The sequence below is a fragment of the Netta rufina genome (assembly GCF_964035555.1).
Source record: "Netta rufina genome assembly, chromosome: 4".
Classification (NCBI taxonomy): domain Eukaryota; kingdom Metazoa; phylum Chordata; class Aves; order Anseriformes; family Anatidae; genus Netta; species Netta rufina.
The window spans coordinates 47,478,584-47,498,275 of NC_140127.1; the positions used below are offsets into that span (position 1 = coordinate 47,478,584).

Here is a 19,692-nt window from a genome sequence, read left to right on the forward strand (position 1 = left end):
CTAGGCAGTTGTTAAGGTTCAATGCAACAGAAACAGACTGCTAGTACACATCTGCTTTGCTAGTTGGAAAATTATTCTTTATATATTGAGTAACCCAGAAAAAACATTTTGTGATGTGCTGACCTGGACACATGAAGATGAGTAGAATATTTTCTTTTTTGTGTCTGCTTCTATTCTGTGTGTTTGTTCCTGTCCCCAGCTACCCCAAAAGGCTGCTAACAGCAAGGTTGCCAAAGCTATTGCTAGGATGGGGGATGTGGGAAATAAAAAATAAATGTGTAAAATGTGGTGAACAGTATGTGTTTCAGAAATATTTCTCTATGTTAGTGTATGTATGTTCTGGTGGCACAAATGAAATAGGAGTCCTGGGTAAGATGCACAGGTTGGTCCTTGTTGTTGTTTGTTTTTTTTTTTTTTTTTTTTTTTAAATCCACTCCACTTTTAAAGTTCGTGTTTTAAGAATTGCTCATATTGATGTTGAGTAGCGAGGCTTGCAAAAGTTTCCTGTAAACTGCCTTATTTTTGTATTGCCTTTTGTCAGTTCTTTTTTGATGCGGCTTGCAAAGTGGACAAGAGATTAAAAGTTGGTGGGTGGGATGAGGCCAACCAAATCAAATATATCTGGATTTATTATTAATGATGGAATTATTTGGACCAGAATAGAGTTTTAGTTCTTACAAAGCAGTAACTTCTAGAATAAACATACCGTATATGGAGCACAGTATTAGAATGATGGAAAATAAGTATTCAGTAAATTCTTTTTTTTTTTTTTTTTTTTTTTTTTTAACTGAAACAGAAGTGAAGAAATGTAAGGGATCTGGGAACCAAAAGTTCTCTGACTTCTGGCTTGCTAAACCAGGAGAAAATTACCTCTTCCTGCAGGTCTGAGTTAGGGCCACAAGTGAAATGCTTGGTTGTTGTTTGAAAGTCAAAGCATTTTATTATGTTGTAGGTGAAGAACATTGGAGGTGATCTGCTTTAGTTTCATCAACAGTGCTGAAAAAAAAGTACGATAAGACTAATCATTTCCCTGTCCTCTAGTTCCTGGGACAGAGGAAAATGTGAATACAGCTCTGATTAGTGGTTGCAGATACGAAATGGAATACTCATAAAATAATGCCCAATTAAAGACACTGTATTTGTGTTCCAATCATGTCTCCTTTTCTTTGAGCCTTACTTGAGAAAATGAATGGGACAAAACCTGTTCTCAAAGCAGTAATACAGAACCGGCATAGATGGAGACTGTATGCTAGGTAGTAATTAACAATATAGGGTTTTGTTTCCAGTACTGTAGTAGTAGCCTTTCAAAAGGGCAAGTTGTTAGCTATCGAAGACATGTATTTGATTGCAAAAAAGGCTTCATACTGACATAACATTGTGTTGAGTGCACAGAGTGTCCTTTCTGAACATGTCTTCTGTTGCTCTTGCACATCTTGCAAAATATAATTAAAGTGGTCGTTCTTCGTATGTTTCTTGTTGTAATCTTGTGCTAGAAATGAGTAACAGGAGTGTTTGAGTACATGTTGAGTTTTCAGATAAGTTACTTGGAAAACTTCAAGTGTAAAAATGCCAACTCTTTAACAGTTGACAATGGTTTTTAGGTCATTCTGTGTCCTCATGGCATGGGGGGCTTTTTGTTCTGTATGTAGACCAAGTGTTTCGTGCATGGTCCATTTTCACTTCTTAATGCTTTTTATTTTGTTAGCCGCAGCTTGGCAGAGGCTTGTTCAGAAGGCGATGTAAATGCTGTGCGGAAGTTGCTAATCGAAGGACGAAGTGTGAATGAGCACACAGAAGAAGGGGAAAGCCTCCTTTGTTTAGCCTGTTCAGCAGGATATTATGAGCTTGCACAGGTAGGTTTTCTGGCTGTTTTCTGTATATCTCATATCATAATAGGTAGTTATTGAACTGATGTTTTTTTAACTTGTGCACCCGAAGGTGGTGTTAAAGTACTAGAATATGTCAGCTAAATGACAAATGAGGAGTTGCCCACAAACTGTGTGTTGCCAGTGGATTCCTTGTGCATATTTTTCAAGTGTCTGACACAAAGCTGTTCATGAAGGTGTCTTTGTGTAATATTGTAACCATCTCGACGTTCTGGTTTGTCACCTAACAAGGCTGTTGATCATCCTTCTGTTCACAGGTTCTTCTGGCGATGCATGCTAATGTAGAAGATCGAGGTATTAAGGGAGACATAACACCTCTAATGGCCGCTGCTAATGGCGGGCATGTCAAAATCGTCAAGTTGCTGCTAGCTCATGGTGCTGATGTGAATGCACAGTCATCAACAGGTAACTAAGTGATAGAGCTTGCTGAAAACAATTGGAAGGCTGAGACTTGTGGCTTGTGGGAACTTGATGTGCAAGTTAGGTAAGAATGGCTCTCAGCTGAGCATAGCTCTTCCAAGCAGATCTCTTCCTCTGGGTTTTACAGTTTGGCTCATGTATTTTTCTTTGTAGCTATAAGACAGTAGTTGGTTGTGGACAAAAGTGGATTAAGTTGACTAGTAGCTGAAAGATATTTACATTTGCAGGGTTGGTGTACTAAGAACATAATTTGGTGGCAGGTCTAGTTAACCTGGGGAAAACAGTAAGCATGAGAAGATGACGTTTTTTGCATGTTTCTTGGCAGTTTGGGAGGCATTTCTGTTTGTGACCAAATTGCTTTAAGAAATTTTCGTAGTTAATGCAGCTGTTAATTGGAGAGATTCTGTGTAGTCTGTTATCATGGGCAAATTGATTATCGACTGTAAATGATGAGGCAGGTTAGGATGTGAGAAAATGTGCATGTGGAGGTTTTTTAGTGAAGTAGTTCTAAGTAGTAATACTGCTTTGTTGTTTTCCTGCTCTAACAGTGTGGTATGTCTCTGCTGATTAGCAGGAAAGGTGGTGGGATTTTGTGGTGCAAGTTGGGATTAACCAGGAGAAAAATAGGAGGAGAATTGTATCAGTACTGTTACCAGGCACGTTTAGATCTTCATCTTGTCAGCACTGAGTTGTGTTTTGTAGTTATTGCTTTTTCCCCCTTTATTTTTTACGGTAGTTAACTCAGTAAAAACAGTAAAGTGGAGCACCAGGTTCCCCGTAGAAATTGTCAAATTTGATGTTGTGTTTTTTAAAACTTTTTTTTCTCTTCTGCCTCTAGGCAATACAGCCCTTACATATGCCTGTGCTGGAGGCTACGTAGATGTTGTGAAAGTACTGCTGGAATCAGGCGCTAGCATTGAGGACCATAATGAAAATGGTCACACTCCCCTGATGGAAGCAGGAAGTGCCGGCCATGTGGAAGTGGCCAGAGTGCTGTTAGAAAACGGCGCAGGCATAAATACGCATTCCAATGAGTTTAAGGAGAGCGCACTTACACTGGCTTGTTACAAAGGTATAGTACCAAGGCCTTTGCTTAGGTGTGGAAAGTCTTGACAAATATGTATTTATTCAGCCTTGTTGTCTGTTATGAAATTAATTTAAAGGCTATGAATAGACACTTAGACTTTTATCCTGGCTTAAATACTGCATAGCACATGGGTACCATATGTAAAATGAGCCTCAGCATGGAGACTGTAAGTACTAAGATACAAAACTTCTGTTCGAGTCCTATAATGCTTTGAAATATTTTTCTCTTAGTCAAAGTAATTCTGAAGCAAGAAATTAATTCTTCATAAAATGAGTATGATAAACTTTATGTAATGAGTATGATAAACTTGATCTGTTTTACAAGATACATCTGCTTAGGTACAGAAATGCCGAATAATTTGAAGGACTTAGCACTTACAAAACATGCAGAATCTGGGGCTTTGCCTTTTAGGTGTCAATGCTTAGGCACCAGGACTTTCCTGCCTCCTTTGGAGTATTAGGCAGCTATCTTGCATCATCTGAGCAAGAAACAAAAATGTTTTATTAAAAGGCCAGATCTGTTCAAACAGAGCAGTTGTTGTAATACTCATTTAGTATATGTTTTATTAGAGCTATTGGAATGGCTCTTGGAATCATAGAATAATTGGTATTTGTAACAGAGATACTTGCTCTGGCATTGCAGTAGGTTTTTCTGCCTTGAACACTCCTGGTGCAGTGTTACCAAACACCTTCACAAGCTCTGGTAGTTGTCTTTGTGGTGATTATCAGGGCAAAGGCTGTATTTGAAAGAGCATTGGGAACCCAAACTGTCCATTCCCTCAAGAAGTAAGTCTGGGCCCTGAATCCTGAGGTGAGCTTGGAAAGCTCAGTTTAAAATAAATAAATAAATAAAAAACTAAAAATTTCCCCCTATCCACATATGTTCTGTCAGTATCTCTTGAATTTGTGTTACTTCAAATCTCATGTTTAGGAAGTCGAAATATGGTACTCTTTTTTTATGTGTTGCTTGCTTCCTGTAGTAGAACGATTTCGGGTACTTGAGATCAAGAAAGTTACTAGCTTCTCCCAAATAAAGGGGGAAGGGTGGAAAACGACTGTAGCCTCGTTTTGGGCAGTATCTGTGCGCTTTGTGTTGTTGCTAGGTGTATTCCTAGTGTTAAGATTTAGCTTTATTCATGTTGAGTTACAAAGCAGCTTTTTTCTGGCTTGGTTTTATGTTTGCTTCTTGAGTGAATCATGACTGTATAGTGGAGTTGACTGGACTTGACGTACCTCCAGAACTTGAGAAGCTATAGCCATGAATTAATGGAGTGGTAGAGAGTAAATAATTTCCAAAAGCTTTTAAGTGCCTTTGTAGTTGGAGGTTTTCTATAAGTGGTCAAATTCTACAAATTTCAGCGTGAAGGTCCATCTGCTTTGTTTTGTGGCCTAAGGATTGATAGGAGCTCAGGGGCTGTTTACAATAGCATTTATAACCACAGTAACCCTAAATCCCTAGAGTTGAGCAGGAAGAAGCAGAAAAATCTGTCAACCAAACAAAAGGCTGTCATTCTGTAGTTGAAAAAAAATAAGTGTAAGGTCTTCAGACATAATAAATCACCCTGGTAAACCTGATGTTTGCACTGCTCGGCTCTAATGTCACCTCAAGGAATGCATACAATACAGACATGATTTAAGCCACTAAGTGAATCGGATGGTATTTTTAGTAAGTATGCTATTGGGCTTCTGCAGTTGTTAAACCTGTAGATATGAACTTGCCTACTGAGACAGTTTTACTGACATTTTTTTCTTGTAACATAGCCTTTTTCTACCTTAATTATATTATGCTAGACCTTCTCTATGACAGCTGTGAAATGTACCTGCTGAAAGTAGTTTGTAACTGTTAAGTACTTTCTCTGTACAGGCCATCTAGAAATGGTGAGGTTCCTGCTGGAAGCTGGTGCAGACCAGGAACACAAGACAGATGAAATGCACACTGCTCTGATGGAGGCTTGCATGGTAAGAGATGCATGACTTAATCTGTGAGGCATATGTATAGTCTTTTCACTTGCAGGAGATGAACAAAGTGATTCTTTTTGGCCTCTTTTGGTATCAAATCCAACTGTGTGATATTTTGATTCTCTGTATGTCACGAATTTTTGTTACACAATGAAGCAAAAATGGGAAAAAAAATCATAGTGGAAAAATGGTACTTCCTAAAACAGTAAAATGAAAATTTTTGCTCCCAGGGCTGACAAAATAGTTAATTTCTTGAGACAGTGAGAGAGAGAGATATTAACACATTCTTTCAATAACAAGGTTTATGTTATGTCTAGCTGTACTTATGTTTTTTTTTTCCTGAAGTGGTAGGAGTCAGCAAGTAAGGCTCTGCTTGTCCTGAAGCAGCTTCTGTAGGCTGTGTCTGCCTTTGTGTTATGTCAGTTACTTTTGGCTTTTTGTCCAGTAATAATCATGTAGGGCTGGTTTGATAAGAGATACTTTTGTGACCTCAGTTCAGAGGAATTCATGAGTTGAGAGATAGCCAGACGTAAACACCAGTTAAGTATTTAAAGAAAACATAGTTTTTAAATGCTAATTCTGTCAGTTTCTGGGACAGCAGCTCTGAGCATACAATGTAGAAATGCTTTTTACAGCCATCTCCAAATGAAGTAACTTAAAGCAGATTGAGAGTGGCTGTTGAAATGCTTTTGACTATTACAGTAGGCACTAAACATGGGTGATGAATGTGGTTGTAACCTGGCTATTGGAAGCATTTAACATACCTAGGCATGTTTAAGGAGTTTGTAAGCCAAGTGTTCATCTTCCCATGTTGGTGGTTATATTTAGGGGTGTGTGTGGGACTTGTTTCAGTATGATTCACCCAGTCACTTATCATAGAATCCCAGCATAGTTTGAATTGGAAAGGATCTTGAAGACCACCTAGGTCCCAGCACCTGCTATGGGGCAGGGACACCTCCCACCAGCCCAGGCTGCCCAAAGCCTGACCGTGAACACTTCCAGGCATGGGCATCCGCAGCTTCTCTAGGCAACCTGTGCCAGTTCCTCACCACTCTTGTGGTGAAGAATTTCTTCTCAGCAATCTAAATCTATCATACTTTGATTTAAAACTTCTTGTCCTATCACTACAATCCCTGACAGAGTCCCTTCTCAGCTCTCCTGTAGGCCCTCTTTGGGTACTGGAAGACCATTATAAGGTATCCTTCAATTCTTCTCTCCTCCAAGCTGAAAAACCCCAACTCCTTCAGCCTGTGTGCATAGGAGAGGTGCTTCAGCCTACTGATCGTTTTTGTGGCCATCCAGGAAGTTCATGTCCTTATGCTGGGGACCCTAGGGCTGACCTTGCTCCTTGAAAACACAGCACCAGAGGCTGTGTGGGGAGCAACTAGGAAACAGAAGGGGAAATTGTTAAGAAACTTAATTAAGAAAAATACTTCCATGTTGCTGGTCTGTTAATCTGAGGTAATTGTAAAATGACAGCATAAAAGAGATTACCTTTTTATAAAATTTAATAAGACTGAGAAGAAATCTGATTTTTGGTTTCTTGTGGTGTAACAAATATTGGTTTAACTTTCACTTGAAAAGGTTATGTATGGGTACATTTCAATGCTGAAATAGCAAAATTGATGCTTAATTTAACATTATTCCAAGCTTTTGTGGTGAAGAGAACTTGTTAAATTGCAGTTTTTATGTGGTGTTTTTGTTTGAGGTACTCATAAGCTTGAACCACGTATGTAACTCTGGTTTATCTGCATCACCTTTAAAGTGCATATCTTACTGGAAATCCATTTACTGCTACATATAGCCTCAGGTTGAGGTTTCAATTACTTTTGCTTTTTCCTTTGGAGTTTACTTTTGCGTAAATGTGCTCCTTGATTCCTTTTTTCTGCACCAACAGTTCAGGCTTTGTTGTGCCCCCTTTCAGAGAAGTGGGTACATTGGTATGAGTTAGCCCTATACTGTTTAATACCAAGGGTTGGCAGGATTAGCACAATGAGAAATTCATCTAGATACCAGTTTTCATTTCTAGATCTACATGTGAATTGGAACCTCTTTTGGTGGAGAGAAGGAAAATAAAACAAAAAGGAGCAGAACTAGGCTCCCCCCCTTAATTTTTATTGTATTTAGTTAAAATAAGGATCTGTGAATGCCTTTGAGGCTTTGAAGAAACCTTTGTTGTAGAGGTTTCCTTTTCTATTTAGGGTTTGTAGCTGCAGCATGCTTTGTTCAGAAATTTTGTTAATGCTTTATGCATATGTTTTAGTAATTCTTCATCAGTATGTACCATTTCAACATAAAACTTAAAACTTGCCTCTTTAATTACTTTCTTATTTCATCTCTGGCTAGATTTGTCGTGGGTTGTGTTTTTGTTTTTTTTTTTGTCACAAGCCTTGTGTAGTATCTTGTGACTGTGGCCATAGAGGACTGCCACGAATGCTTCTTAGAAACTTAACTTAGTCGTCTTCCCTTTCCTGAAATAACAACAGTAATGATTCTAAATTCAGCCACAGTTGTCTGTTGAAAGAAGTTAATGACTGCAAATAGGGGGATCATTAACAGTGGCAGTTCTCAAGAAGTCATTAGAAAGCAAGGCATGCAGATAAACAGGACTTCAGCTATTCTTTCTTAATCTGAAATATTAATAAGTGTGCCATATAGTTATGGATTCTGTGCTTGCAGTTAGTTCCCTAGAACATGGCAATAAAATAATCTTGTTTGCAGTAGTCTTTCATCGAGACAGCTTGGCAGACTGCAGGGAATGCTGCTACTTTGTGGAGCTGCGGAGCGAGCTTTCCTTGCTTTGTTTTCCTCCTTTCCCCATGATCCTCCACCAACAGACTAACACATCCATTGGACTCAAAGAAATGTTGGGACCCGTTTCTTCCTAAGCAATAGGAAAATTTCTTGGTGTCCCATCTTTCCTCCGGAAATATTTCCTAAGTGGGCATTTCCACACATTCTCAGAATTAATTGACTGAGAGATGGTTGATGTTACCAGGATCTTTGGTTTTGCTTCAGAAGGAGCAGCTTTCTGTGGCAATACTTAAAAAGTTTGCAGTCTGAAATACAGCAGAGGCTTCTCATCTCGGCATGCTTTTCCTGCAGTAATGCAAGAAAACTGCCCTTCAGGATAGCACTGAATCGAGTATATGTTAGCGAATTTGTCTGTGGCACAGCATTTACATACAGGCCTAAGAGACTGCATGAACCTTGTCCTACAAAGCATTCAGGAAGACTTCTGTCCAACAGCTTTTTTATACACAGCAGTAGTGGTTTAATGCAAATGAGTTGTTAAGCAATGTGACTTGCCTCGTGGGAGCAAAAAGCAGGTTTGTCTAGTTTGAGCTTCCTCTTACTGAAGTAATGTAATTTTCTCCAGTAAGGGACGAGTACTGATTGCCCACATCGGTTGATCTTCAAAATGTGCCTGGTACACTTGTGCAGATTCATCAGACAATGTTTTGTGATCAAATAACACTTACTAGGTGTTTTAAACATATTTTAGAAGAGCTGAACAGCACCATCCTGTTGCAAAGTTTGTTAAAACAGAGATAAAAGTCCCTTGTGTGGTTAATCACCAGGAGTTATTTTCAAGACTGCCCAGTCCATGTACAAAAGTTTGAAGCATACTCTTATATTGCTGTTTGCCATGCTTGAGCTAAATCAGTCTATAATGATTAGTGAGTTATTCTGCACCATCCCTGTATTTCCTCAAGGAAAGAATCTTTGTGGAGTTTTGGAGGTTTTCCCTGAAATAATGTTGTCACTTAATGCAGAAAAAGAAGTGAATATGTCCTAGTTAATGGCCTAGATCTTTCTCTGAGACAAAATTCTGCTGTGCTCCCTGGAAATGATAAGGTATACAGTGCTTCAGATAAAGAGGTTGGAATGTGTCAGATGCAATTTTGTATTTTGTCTGGGAAACAGCTTTTAAGGTTATGGTTTCTAGCTTCTTGACGGTAACGATGGCTTTAGTTTGCTGTTTCTTGGTGAGGATGTCAATGGCTTCAATTGGCTGCTTCTTAATAGTTAATCTGAGTTCAGAATGTACTTACCTTGTCAATGACAACCTCAAGAGAGCCTTGTGTTTGTGGTAAGCAGATGCTTTTTTTATGCTACCCTCCTATGTTCTGTCTATGAGGCTTTTCCCTGCCTGGTTACTCCAGGCTTGAATGATCATAACTTCCTTCTGGAGAAAACCAATGTGGAGATTTTCTGCTGTTGGACTACAGTGACCAAGCTGATTAATCTCTGTTATAAATAAAATCAGATTTTAATGGCATTTTGATACGTCATTGTCAGGATTTCAATGTAAGCATACAGCTGGAAAGTCACTTCATCAAGTTCCTGAATCTAGGTGTGCTAGAAATATGACAAAGATCATATGCTTAAATCTTTTTTTTTCTTTGTTATCCGAAGGAAGCAAGCAAGCAAGCAAATGCAGGAGCTCCGTTTGGGTAACCAGTTTTACAACTTAACAGTACCTCAAGACTGCTGCCAAGGGAAAGCCATAGTTTGAGGTGGCTCTTGTGATCTAGGAGGAACTCCTGACAAATGGTCTTGCTTTCTCCCTCTAAGGGAAAAGACTAAACAAGTCCGGACTGCTCTAAAATCAAGCGGGAAGCGCAATAGTTCTGCAAGTGCCAGGAGACAAGCAGTGTAGTTGCGCATGGCTTTTTACGATAGTAAGGAAGCAAAATTGTTTAACTTAGGCCATGCCCTTTCTTTCATCTCCCTCCCCAAAAGCTGGGAATCAGTAAATATTCTGAGGTGCTAGAAGTCCTCATAGAGATGAGGACCAACTGTGTTTCTGATGTGTTGAAATGAAAATATACTGCATAACAAATAATGCAACTGCATGTTGAATCTAAGTTCCCTCTTCTTGCCGAAGCGTGGAGCCTAGACGTTGTGACCTGTTGACAGTGTAAAGGCTTTGTAGTCTTTAAGAAGAACATTGCAACCTGTTCTCCTGTCCAAGTAAATAGATTGAGTGGATTCTCTTAATACTCTCATTTAATACACTGCTTTGCCTCATTAGTAGTAAATTTGTTGAAAGAACATAAATGCACTTTGGTGGTAGCTTATTTCCTAAAATTTTTGCTCCTTGCATACATTTGACAGTCTTCAGTTCTGTCTGCATTGTTCAGTGAAGACAAATACTAGGTGTTACAGCATCTTGGTATTGTTCTTGTGGAGGAGGTATGCTTTTAAAATACTGTCAAGCTTGCTGGGCTGTTTTTTTCCCTCTGACTAAAGTGATAGCAAACACTTGAACTCGTGTGTCTTCTGTGAAGTCAACCAGTCTGCAAGTTGGAAAGCTTAGTATGTGTATACTGATGCTGTTTTTGAACAACGCACATTCAATAAAAGCGTTCCTGAAGTTCTTCCAGTTACCGGTTTAACAGTGGACCTTTAGTCTTTATCCAAATATTTAAGAAAAACTGTAAGGAAGTTTTGTTATATTTTTGGACTTCCTTACTTGTTGCTCTTACGTGTCATTTGATGGAGTTTAGATGGTGAGTTCTTTAGGCTTTGAAAAAGAACAGCAAGTTTCTTTTTGTTACGAGTTCTTAAACTGTTTTTTTTTTTTTTTTCCTCTTCGTAGGACGGCCATGTGGAAGTGGCAAGATTACTTCTTGATAGTGGAGCTCAGGTGAACATGCCTGCTGACTCTTTCGAGTCTCCGTTAACTTTAGCAGCCTGTGGTGGGCATGTTGAACTGGCAGCTTTGCTGATTGAACGTGGAGCTAACTTGGAAGAGGTGAACGATGAAGGATACACACCGCTGATGGAAGCAGCTAGAGAAGGCCATGAAGAGATGGTGGCACTACTACTTGGTCAAGGTAACTATTGAAGTGCCTTCCGTTAACTACAATTCAGTAGGCATGTGTCTCCTTGTTTGTTGGTTTTTTTTTTTTAATATATTACAATTATATTGGTTCCTTTCTGAACAACTTCTGAACAACCCATCACCCTCTTTTTGAGCAGTTCTTTAGCAAAATACTCTTTGTTATACTTTTGTTTGGTAAGTGGTCATCCTGAATTGTTCTTCAGAGCAGCTTTGCATTTTTCAGACAGGTATTTTATACTGAAGGGCTAATGTGGGTAACTTGCACTCTGCACGATATCCTTGGCATATCTCGATAATGTTTTATTACTGAAAAGCTGTGGAGAAGCGCTTTTGAGTTCTCAGAGGGGTTCCCCGAGTAGTTAAAGGAAACTGAGATTTGATGTGTTATGGTTTTAGAAGGATACTTCTGAAGCTGTAGAAATGAGATATAAACTGATAACTTGTGCAACAATAAATAGCTTAATATGCTGATATTGCTTTTAAAAATCAGTATTTTCTGATATGTGTTCATTTTCTTGAAGGAGCAAACATCAATGCTCAAACAGAGGAGACACAAGAAACCGCTCTAACTCTGGCTTGCTGTGGAGGTTTTTTGGAGGTTGCCGATTTTCTTATTAAAGCAGGAGCTGATATAGAACTTGGTTGTTCAACACCTTTGATGGAGGCTGCTCAGGAGGGTCATTTGGAGCTGGTTAAATATTTATTAGCTGCAGGTATGGAGTAATTTTGTTAGTCCTTTTGTAGAAACTTAATGTAACCTTAAAAAACGTGTCCCCAAATTGGTTACACTTTGATTAGCAGCTTACTGAAGTTGGTTGCAAAGGTTTGTGGAATTGTAAATAATGTACTAGTTGGACCCTAATTTAGCTTTCGTAGACTTTAGTTTATCTAATTTTTTGTGGGAACTTAATTTCTGGGTTTTGGGTGGTGTTTTTTTTTTTCCCCTAGAGTATTGTTAAGTTATTTAATAACATTGTAGATGTTGTACTGAAGGGAGAAAATTGTTTGCTACCTGATCTTATAAAAGATTGTTAAGATACTTGCATATTTTCTGTTATGAACTCCATAAAGCTTACATGCTCATTAATACTGCTTCAGGGGCTAATGTGCATGCAACAACAGCAACAGGTGACACAGCACTGACATATGCGTGTGAAAATGGCCATACTGATGTAGCAGATGTCTTACTTCAGGCAGGTGCAGATCTGGTAAGTAATTATTTTATTTAGAAATTATAAGTAGGAAATACCTTAATTAATGATGTGTGTTTTGTTTCACGTTCACTGCTGAAAACTTGCTGTTGAGTGTTAATTGTTTTAATTGGATTTATACTGGTTTTTGACCTTTTTACTTTCAACTAAGCAAGAACTGATGATGGCTTTCTAACAGATACGAGACTGTTTTGTTGCCTAGAAGTGTGTAGGTCATATCAAAAACTTCGGCAGTTAATTCGTAAAGCATTTCTAAACCCTTCAAGGTTGCTTGTACAGCAAAATTGAGGATTCTATTTTTCTGTCTTCTGCAGTGCTGAAATGTACTAAGCTAGGAATTGGTGAGCTGATTATGGTTTAAGACTTGCGTTTACAAACTTGTTCTGTTACTTAAGCAGCAGTTGACAGTTCTGATGTGATCTATTTGGTGTACCATAGTGGAATTAAGATAATGAAGGTCAGTTGATTTTTACACCAGGCTTGTGCACAAGTATGTTACTGAAAAGTGCAGTTAAGCCTGACAAAATTCTTTTTTAATCTATAATCACCAGCATGTGCTTTGAATACTTCTTATCCAGGCATCTTAGACCTGTACAAAGGTAGGTAGATGTTCGCATTTGTTGGCAAGATATACTTAAATGCTGTGCTGTTTGAAATTTGATGTTTGTAGACTGTCAAGCACTGAAAAGGAATCTTCCACATCTGATGTTTTCCAATTAAAAAAGCAAACAGTTGGATTATGTCCTTTTAGATGTTCTACTTGTGATTCCTGAATTCTAAGTCTTTATTTATCTGTTCTAGGAGCATGAATCAGAAGGTGGAAGAACTCCTCTCATGAAAGCTGCAAGGGCGGGTCACGTTTGCACTGTTCAGTTTTTGATTAGCAAAGGTAAGTTTGTGTAAAGGCTTTTGATTTTGGCTCTTAGAGATGCTGTGAGTTAGGGACATACATCAGTAGTAGTTTAATTTAGGTTTGGTTGAAATATTTTAAAGTAGTTCACTGATCCTTAAACTAGGCTCTTAACAATCACCTCTGGTTTCAGGTGAGATTAGTGGAAACTTCAACAACTTTTCAGAACAGTTGTATTCCACTCACTAATTGCTAGTAAAAGCAGTAACAACTGTAGCATTTACTGGGTGTTGCCATGTTCACGGTACAACTCTTGAGCACTGTCTTGTTCAGAAGTTCAATTTCAAGCACCTGTTCGTTTCAGCATCTTGATTATAACTTGTTCCATGTTGTCGGAACTATCAGCCGCAGCCTTATGACACTAGGCCTGTAGTGTGCATACAGAGCTCAGAACTGTTTTTTTTTCCTTTCTTACAAGCTGAATGATATTTCTCTTAGCTTCCTGGTGTGGAGCAGGACTAGGCTGAAGTTACCAGTGTGATGTAGTTTTTTCTCTGTAAAGGAAAAAAGCAGAGCTGCAACTGGTAATCTGCTTGCTGGCAGCCAGCTAAGATCCGTGTGTTGAATCATTTGTAGAGAAAGATACCACTCTCTAAAAAACTGGTAGCAAACTTAAAAGGAATAGGTTTGCCTACTGTGTGAAGGTTGGTATGAGCTAACATACCAGTTAGGACAATGGGCTTGGAGTGTTAGTGCAGGTAGTGTTTCTGTTATTCTTGGAGGCACATATGCTGAGGGTCAAATTCTACCTGACAAGACTGAGATGTTGAATTTGGTGACTGTGGCAGGTTAAATGGGCTTCTAAAATAGAGTTTGTAAATAGAGTTTGACTTGAATTTTATATAGCAGTTGCAAAACTGCAGCCAAAGACAGTATTTTTGTGCTTAAGAAGGCGGCAAACTTGGTATCCCTTCTCTTTTGGTAGAGGAGAACCAATTGAAGTCTCTTTTTTTTTTTTTTTAAATAATCTTTTCTCTCTGTTTTTGAAGGAGCAAATGTGAATAGGACCACTGCTAACAACGATCATACAGTATTGTCATTGGCCTGTGCTGGAGGTCATTTGGCAGTTGTGGAGTTACTGCTAGCTCATGGTGCTGATCCTACACACAGATTGAAGGTTTGTAACTCAACTACCTTCTTATCCTCTGAAGTAGTCTTCCATTCATCTTATAGCTGAAGATATGCAAGAGAATTTACTTCTGTATTCTCTGCAACTGACCCAACATGTCATGATATCAGTAAGATCAAAGAGCAGGTATTTCAGTGAAAACCACAAGCAGGCATTATGTTTAGTAATGTGTTTGTAGGAGTTGGTGTATGGAGGAGCACAGACCTGTTAATTAGCATGAATCTGAAGGCTGAGCTCCAGTTATTGTTGAGGAAAAAGAAGGAAAAAAAAAACACAACTGTTTTTTAAGTTCAGTTGTGGACTTGCTGCAGGTGGAATATTAAGGAAGTCTGAATATATACTGTTGTATCTCCCAAAACATTATCGTGTTTTCATTATGATCTTTTCTAATAGTGTGATCTTTGCCTTTTTAGGATGGATCAACGATGTTAATAGAGGCAGCAAAGGGTGGTCATACCAGTGTGGTTTGTTACCTTCTAGACTACCCCAACAACTTGCTTTCTGCTCCTCCACCTGATGCTACTCAGCTGACCCCACCATCCCATGATTTAAATAGGGTAAGATTTAAGGGCTGATGGTCTGTTTTGTGGGGCTTTGTTTGTGTGTGTTGCAGTTTGTTCAAAGTTGAAAGAAGAGAAGTCAATCATGTCATTTCATCTAGTGCTGAACTGTAGGTCAATTTTGAAAATCTGAGCTGTTGTGAAAATGAAGATCCTCTGAGCATCGCCGTGTAGTCCTTTATTTTTCCTATTCTATAAAGATTATTGAAAAAATGTCAAGTAAAAAGCCAGTAACTGAAGTCTGCTTTAATGAGGCTATTCTTCAGAGTTATATTTGTAGCCCGCTGTGGCTTATTTCCTTTTCCAGAGTATAGCACTAGCACTGTACAGTACAGAGATGAGTCGTCTTTGGCAAGTTATTTCCTAGGTGAAGAATGCCAAGCATATGGAAGTCAGGCGATCTCAAATGGTTAACTATTGAACTCAGCATATTTAAAACGTATGAAATGTTATTAGTTACCATGAAAGTCTGCTTTTCTAACAGGTTTTGTTTACCTTCTATTGAACTATCACTAGATTAGCGTATGAGGAAAATAATCTATTAGTATCCAACATTTTAGGCTCCTCGTGTACCAGTGCAGGCGCTGCCCATGGTCGTCCCACCCCAGGAGCCTGACAAACCCCCTGCTAATGTCGCCACAACCCTTCCCATCAGAAATAAAGGTCAGTCTTAGTTCTGGAGCTTATTTTCTAAATATCCGTTAGAAGATTTAGGGTTGCGCTTACAGCAGAGTAGTGCCTATGAAGAGTGTTAATGAATTCAGTCAAGGAAACTGTCAATTTTTTTTTAAAGGATTGGTTATCTATCAAATATGAAGTATCAGTCATCTAACCCTGTAATCACAAAGCGTCAAGAAATCTGCCTAAGTAAAAGCATACATATATATTAGTTTGACATACTGGACTAATGCAGAATGTCACCCAGAAACCTACATAAATTTGCTAGTGCAATTTGTAGCAACTGTTACGTTCCATATGGTAGTTGATTGGGTAACCCGTGTTTTCTTAGGATAGTAGTCTTGGAGTGGGTTTGACTAATTTGACTGAAGGCGGAATTTCTTGTGCTACAAAACATTTAGTCTGATGTGGCTTAGCTCCTCCTAGGACTAAATTTGCATCTATTTTGATATCACTATTTTGATAACTTTACTCTTTCTGTACTTTAGAAGTCTCTTCCAAAACATTTTTTTTTTTATCAAGGATCAGCAATAGTGCAAATACAGGCGTGCATGTCATAAAATTAATACTGTGTGTACACTTGTATTGTTCTGGAAATACAGCAAGGATTACTGGAAGAAACTGGGCACCGCCACTGGCTCAAATCCTGGGTTTTGATTTGTCTTTCACCCTTCAAAATTAACAGATTGTTCCTTCTCCAACTGGTATGGCAGACCATGTCAGCTGTTTTACTGTGGACTTCTTCATAAAAGATGTATTGGATTAGTCCATCGCTCATTCTTACAGGAAGGCTGAATTATTTGCCTTGCCTGGGCAGAGCTGAGTTTTGACACATCCAAAGTCATGTCTGCTATGGATAAAATGTAGTGGCTAAACATACCCTTTTAGGTCATGTTAAATATAAATGACTATCCTGGGTTCTAGCACTGTTTGTCAACTGAGCAAAGCTGGATACCTGTAGTGAAAGGATTCAGTGTTCCTAGAAAGTGTAGTACTTTCTAAAACGTACTAAACTACTCGCAAAACTGGTGGCCTGAGCAAAGTCACGTGTCCCTTGAGATGTTTTTGCATCGCTTTTGCTGTGCTTCAGGGCTGTAACGATACACTTATGCCTTAACACGATGCCAGTCGCAAAAGATCAAGTGAAGAGACAGCATATCCTACCCTTTTGTTTCCATTTATCTTGTAGCACCACTTGATAACAGCGGCTCTTGAGACAATCGCTTCATTTGGCGAAAGTATAACAATTGTTGGAGTAAATATTTCAACGTAGCCTAGGGGTTATTTGGAATGTATGCGCAATAATCTATACTGTTAATTTGCAATCTGACTGCTGTGTTTAAAATTGATAGTGAAAGATACCTTTTCCTTTGAGGGCCTTACAGTACACTGACCTTCTGTGGGTGCTGTGTCTTGGTGCATTTAGCATCCCAACAGTAGCTCTATAATGAGGATGCCATTCATATGCACTTCCATTGGTTCTGAGGGGGTTTCTTTTTCACACAGCTGCTTCTAAACAAAAGTCCAGCAGTCATTTGCCAGCAAACAACCAGGATGTACAGGGTTACATCACCAATCAGTCTCCAGAGAGCATTGTAGAAGAGGCTCAGGGCAAGTTGACAGAGCTGGAGCAGAGGATAAAAGAAGCCATAGAGAAGAATGCTCAGCTGCAGTCCTTGGAATTGGCACACGCTGACCAGCTCACCAAAGAGAAGATTGAGGAGCTGAACAAAACGAGAGAGGAACAGATCCAGAAGAAACAAAAGATTTTGGAGGAACTGCAGAAAGTGGAACGAGAGTTACAGCTGAAAACTCAGCAGCAGCTAAAAAAGCAATATCTAGAGGTAAAAGCGCAAAGAATTCAGCTCCAGCAGCAGCAGCAGCAACAGTCTTGCCAGCACCTGGGACTACTGACTCCTGTTGGGGTAGGAGAACAACTCTCAGAGGGAGACTATGCACGATTACAACAAGTGGACCCCATCTTGCTTAAAGATGATCCTCAGCAAGCTGCTGCGCAGACGGGTTTTGCACCAATTCAGCCTCTGGCGATGCCACAAGCTTTGCCTCTGGCAGCAGGTTCCTTACCTCCAGGGTCCATCGCAAATCTTACAGAACTGCAAGGTGTAATAGTTGGACAGCCAGTGTTGGGCCAAGCACAACTAGCAGGGCTGGGGCAAGGAATACTGACAGAAACACAGCAAGGGTTAATGGTAGCCAGCCCTGCTCAGACGCTCAATGACACGCTGGATGACATCATGGCAGGTGGGTTTATATTGTTACGAGCAGGTATAATATTTGCTTAACCAGTTGAGGGTATGTCAACTTCTTTGTGTGTGTGTGTGTTTGTGTATTCCCGCTAGCTCTGCAGCAGTACCTCTAGCCTACTGATAACCCTGTGTTGAGGTTTTCAGAGAATTAGTTTTAACTTTTCGATTTGCAGGGTTGCTTTTCCTTTTGTTGTGCTAACAGGTGCCTGTTTGTCAGGTTGGTATGTCAGAAATAGCATTTGTACTTCTTTTCTGGTTTGGGGGGTGGATATACTAGAGATAAAAAGTTTTTCAGCCTGTCTGTAGCTCAGGAATAACATCACGATGGTGCTGTTTGTTAGTACTTTTGGCTAGTTGACAGAGAGCTGACTTGAAGTGCTCAGAATAGGCTTTGAGCCTACATTATGCCTACAACTTGTAGCAAACCTTTAGGCTTGTCTTTTGAATGAGAGCTGCTGTAGATGGCCTTGAATAGTGAACCATTAGGAAACTTTTACTTCTGTTCAGAAGAAAAGGCAGTAATTCCATTAACTTTTTTTCAGTATATTCATGGAAATTGTTGGTTTGTCAATGAAAAAATCTAGCCTAACCAAGTTTTTCGAGTTGCTCTGGAGATTTTTGTCCATGTTATATCAGAGCTTTAAGGCCTTAAAAGGTAGCAACTAAAAATAATGAAACAGGCCTTAAGTACTTGGGAAGTGTGAGCTGCTAGCATTGCTTTCCTTTACATGTGCTTTAGTTGCATGTAGTCCCCTGTTAGTGTAATGGCTGAACTACTCATTCTGAGTACTTGTTTGAGTACAAGTTAACTATTCAGGAATGTTGGGAAAAAATCATGTTACTTGATTGAAATTTGTTAGGGTGCTCTTTGTGAAACTGATGAATGTTTATTTTTAAAAATGCTCTCTGTCTTAACAAATCTCCTTTATAAGGAGACAGTGTAAGACTAACGCAGCATGTTCAGATGTGAGCTGGCGAAAAGGCAGGTCTCCAAAAATATTCTAGCCCAAAGGTGCAGAGGTGTGTAGCATCTCTTGCATGTACTGCAGGAATTAGGGGAGTACAGTAATGGTGCACAGTGAATAGAGGATTTGGTAACTAGGAAATTCCAGGTGGTGATTGTTTGAAATTGGAACAAGGCTTCTAAAACTGTGGGATGAAAATTAGGCTCCTACTGAGTACTCTGATGTTTGGGCAAAGCCCCCTTAAAAATCACTGAAACTTACGGGAGACACAGATTCTATTCAGAAAATCTGGTGTTAGTTTAAGCCTAGACACAAGAGTTGGAAGCTGTCAGTGAGTACATATCCAACAGGAGACATGAGACGGTAGATAAAGCTACTTACGTCGTGATAGTGTGCACTGATGCTGAAGGTCTCTCATGTGGATCTGCTGGGATATGTGCCAAAATCAGATACTCAATTCAAGAGAGAAAACGTGGTTTGTGGGTAGCTATGAAGTACGCACGCAATGCACTTTAAATATGACTTAAACCTTCAGTTAGAAGACACTTGCGATGTATTTAACTGCATGTAACATACTGAGGATCTGGGATTTTAGGTGGGCTGGCCCAAATCCAAGTGCTTGTGCATCCTTTTTGTGAAAGTCAGATACTTCCAATGAGTGAATGTATTTGTACTCTTTAGTCTCAGTTCTTAGTACATGAGCACACACATGCAATTAGAAATGAGATCTAAATTGTGCTTTGGAAGGCCTTTGTGGGAAGTCTGTTATA

At 39.3% G+C, this 19,692-nt stretch overlaps 1 protein-coding gene across 3 annotated transcripts in view; it reads left to right on the plus strand.

The window, feature by feature from the left end:
* The window catches only part of ANKRD17 (ankyrin repeat domain 17), an 86,228-nt gene that overhangs the window by 38,329 nt on the left and 28,207 nt on the right, over positions 1–19,692 (plus strand). For all 3 annotated transcript variants that reach the window (XM_084286399.1, XM_084286400.1, XM_084286401.1), the window contains exons 4-15: positions 1,706–1,853; positions 2,144–2,291; positions 3,145–3,378; positions 5,257–5,351; positions 10,957–11,194; positions 11,724–11,915; positions 12,301–12,410; positions 13,215–13,302; positions 14,313–14,440; positions 14,866–15,009; positions 15,573–15,675; positions 17,197–17,952. In XM_084286399.1, the coding sequence (XP_084142525.1) occupies positions 1,706–1,853; positions 2,144–2,291; positions 3,145–3,378; positions 5,257–5,351; positions 10,957–11,194; positions 11,724–11,915; positions 12,301–12,410; positions 13,215–13,302; positions 14,313–14,440; positions 14,866–15,009; positions 15,573–15,675; positions 17,197–17,952 (2,384 nt within the window). The remainder of the gene's footprint in view (positions 1–1,705; positions 1,854–2,143; positions 2,292–3,144; positions 3,379–5,256; positions 5,352–10,956; positions 11,195–11,723; positions 11,916–12,300; positions 12,411–13,214; positions 13,303–14,312; positions 14,441–14,865; positions 15,010–15,572; positions 15,676–17,196; positions 17,953–19,692) is intronic.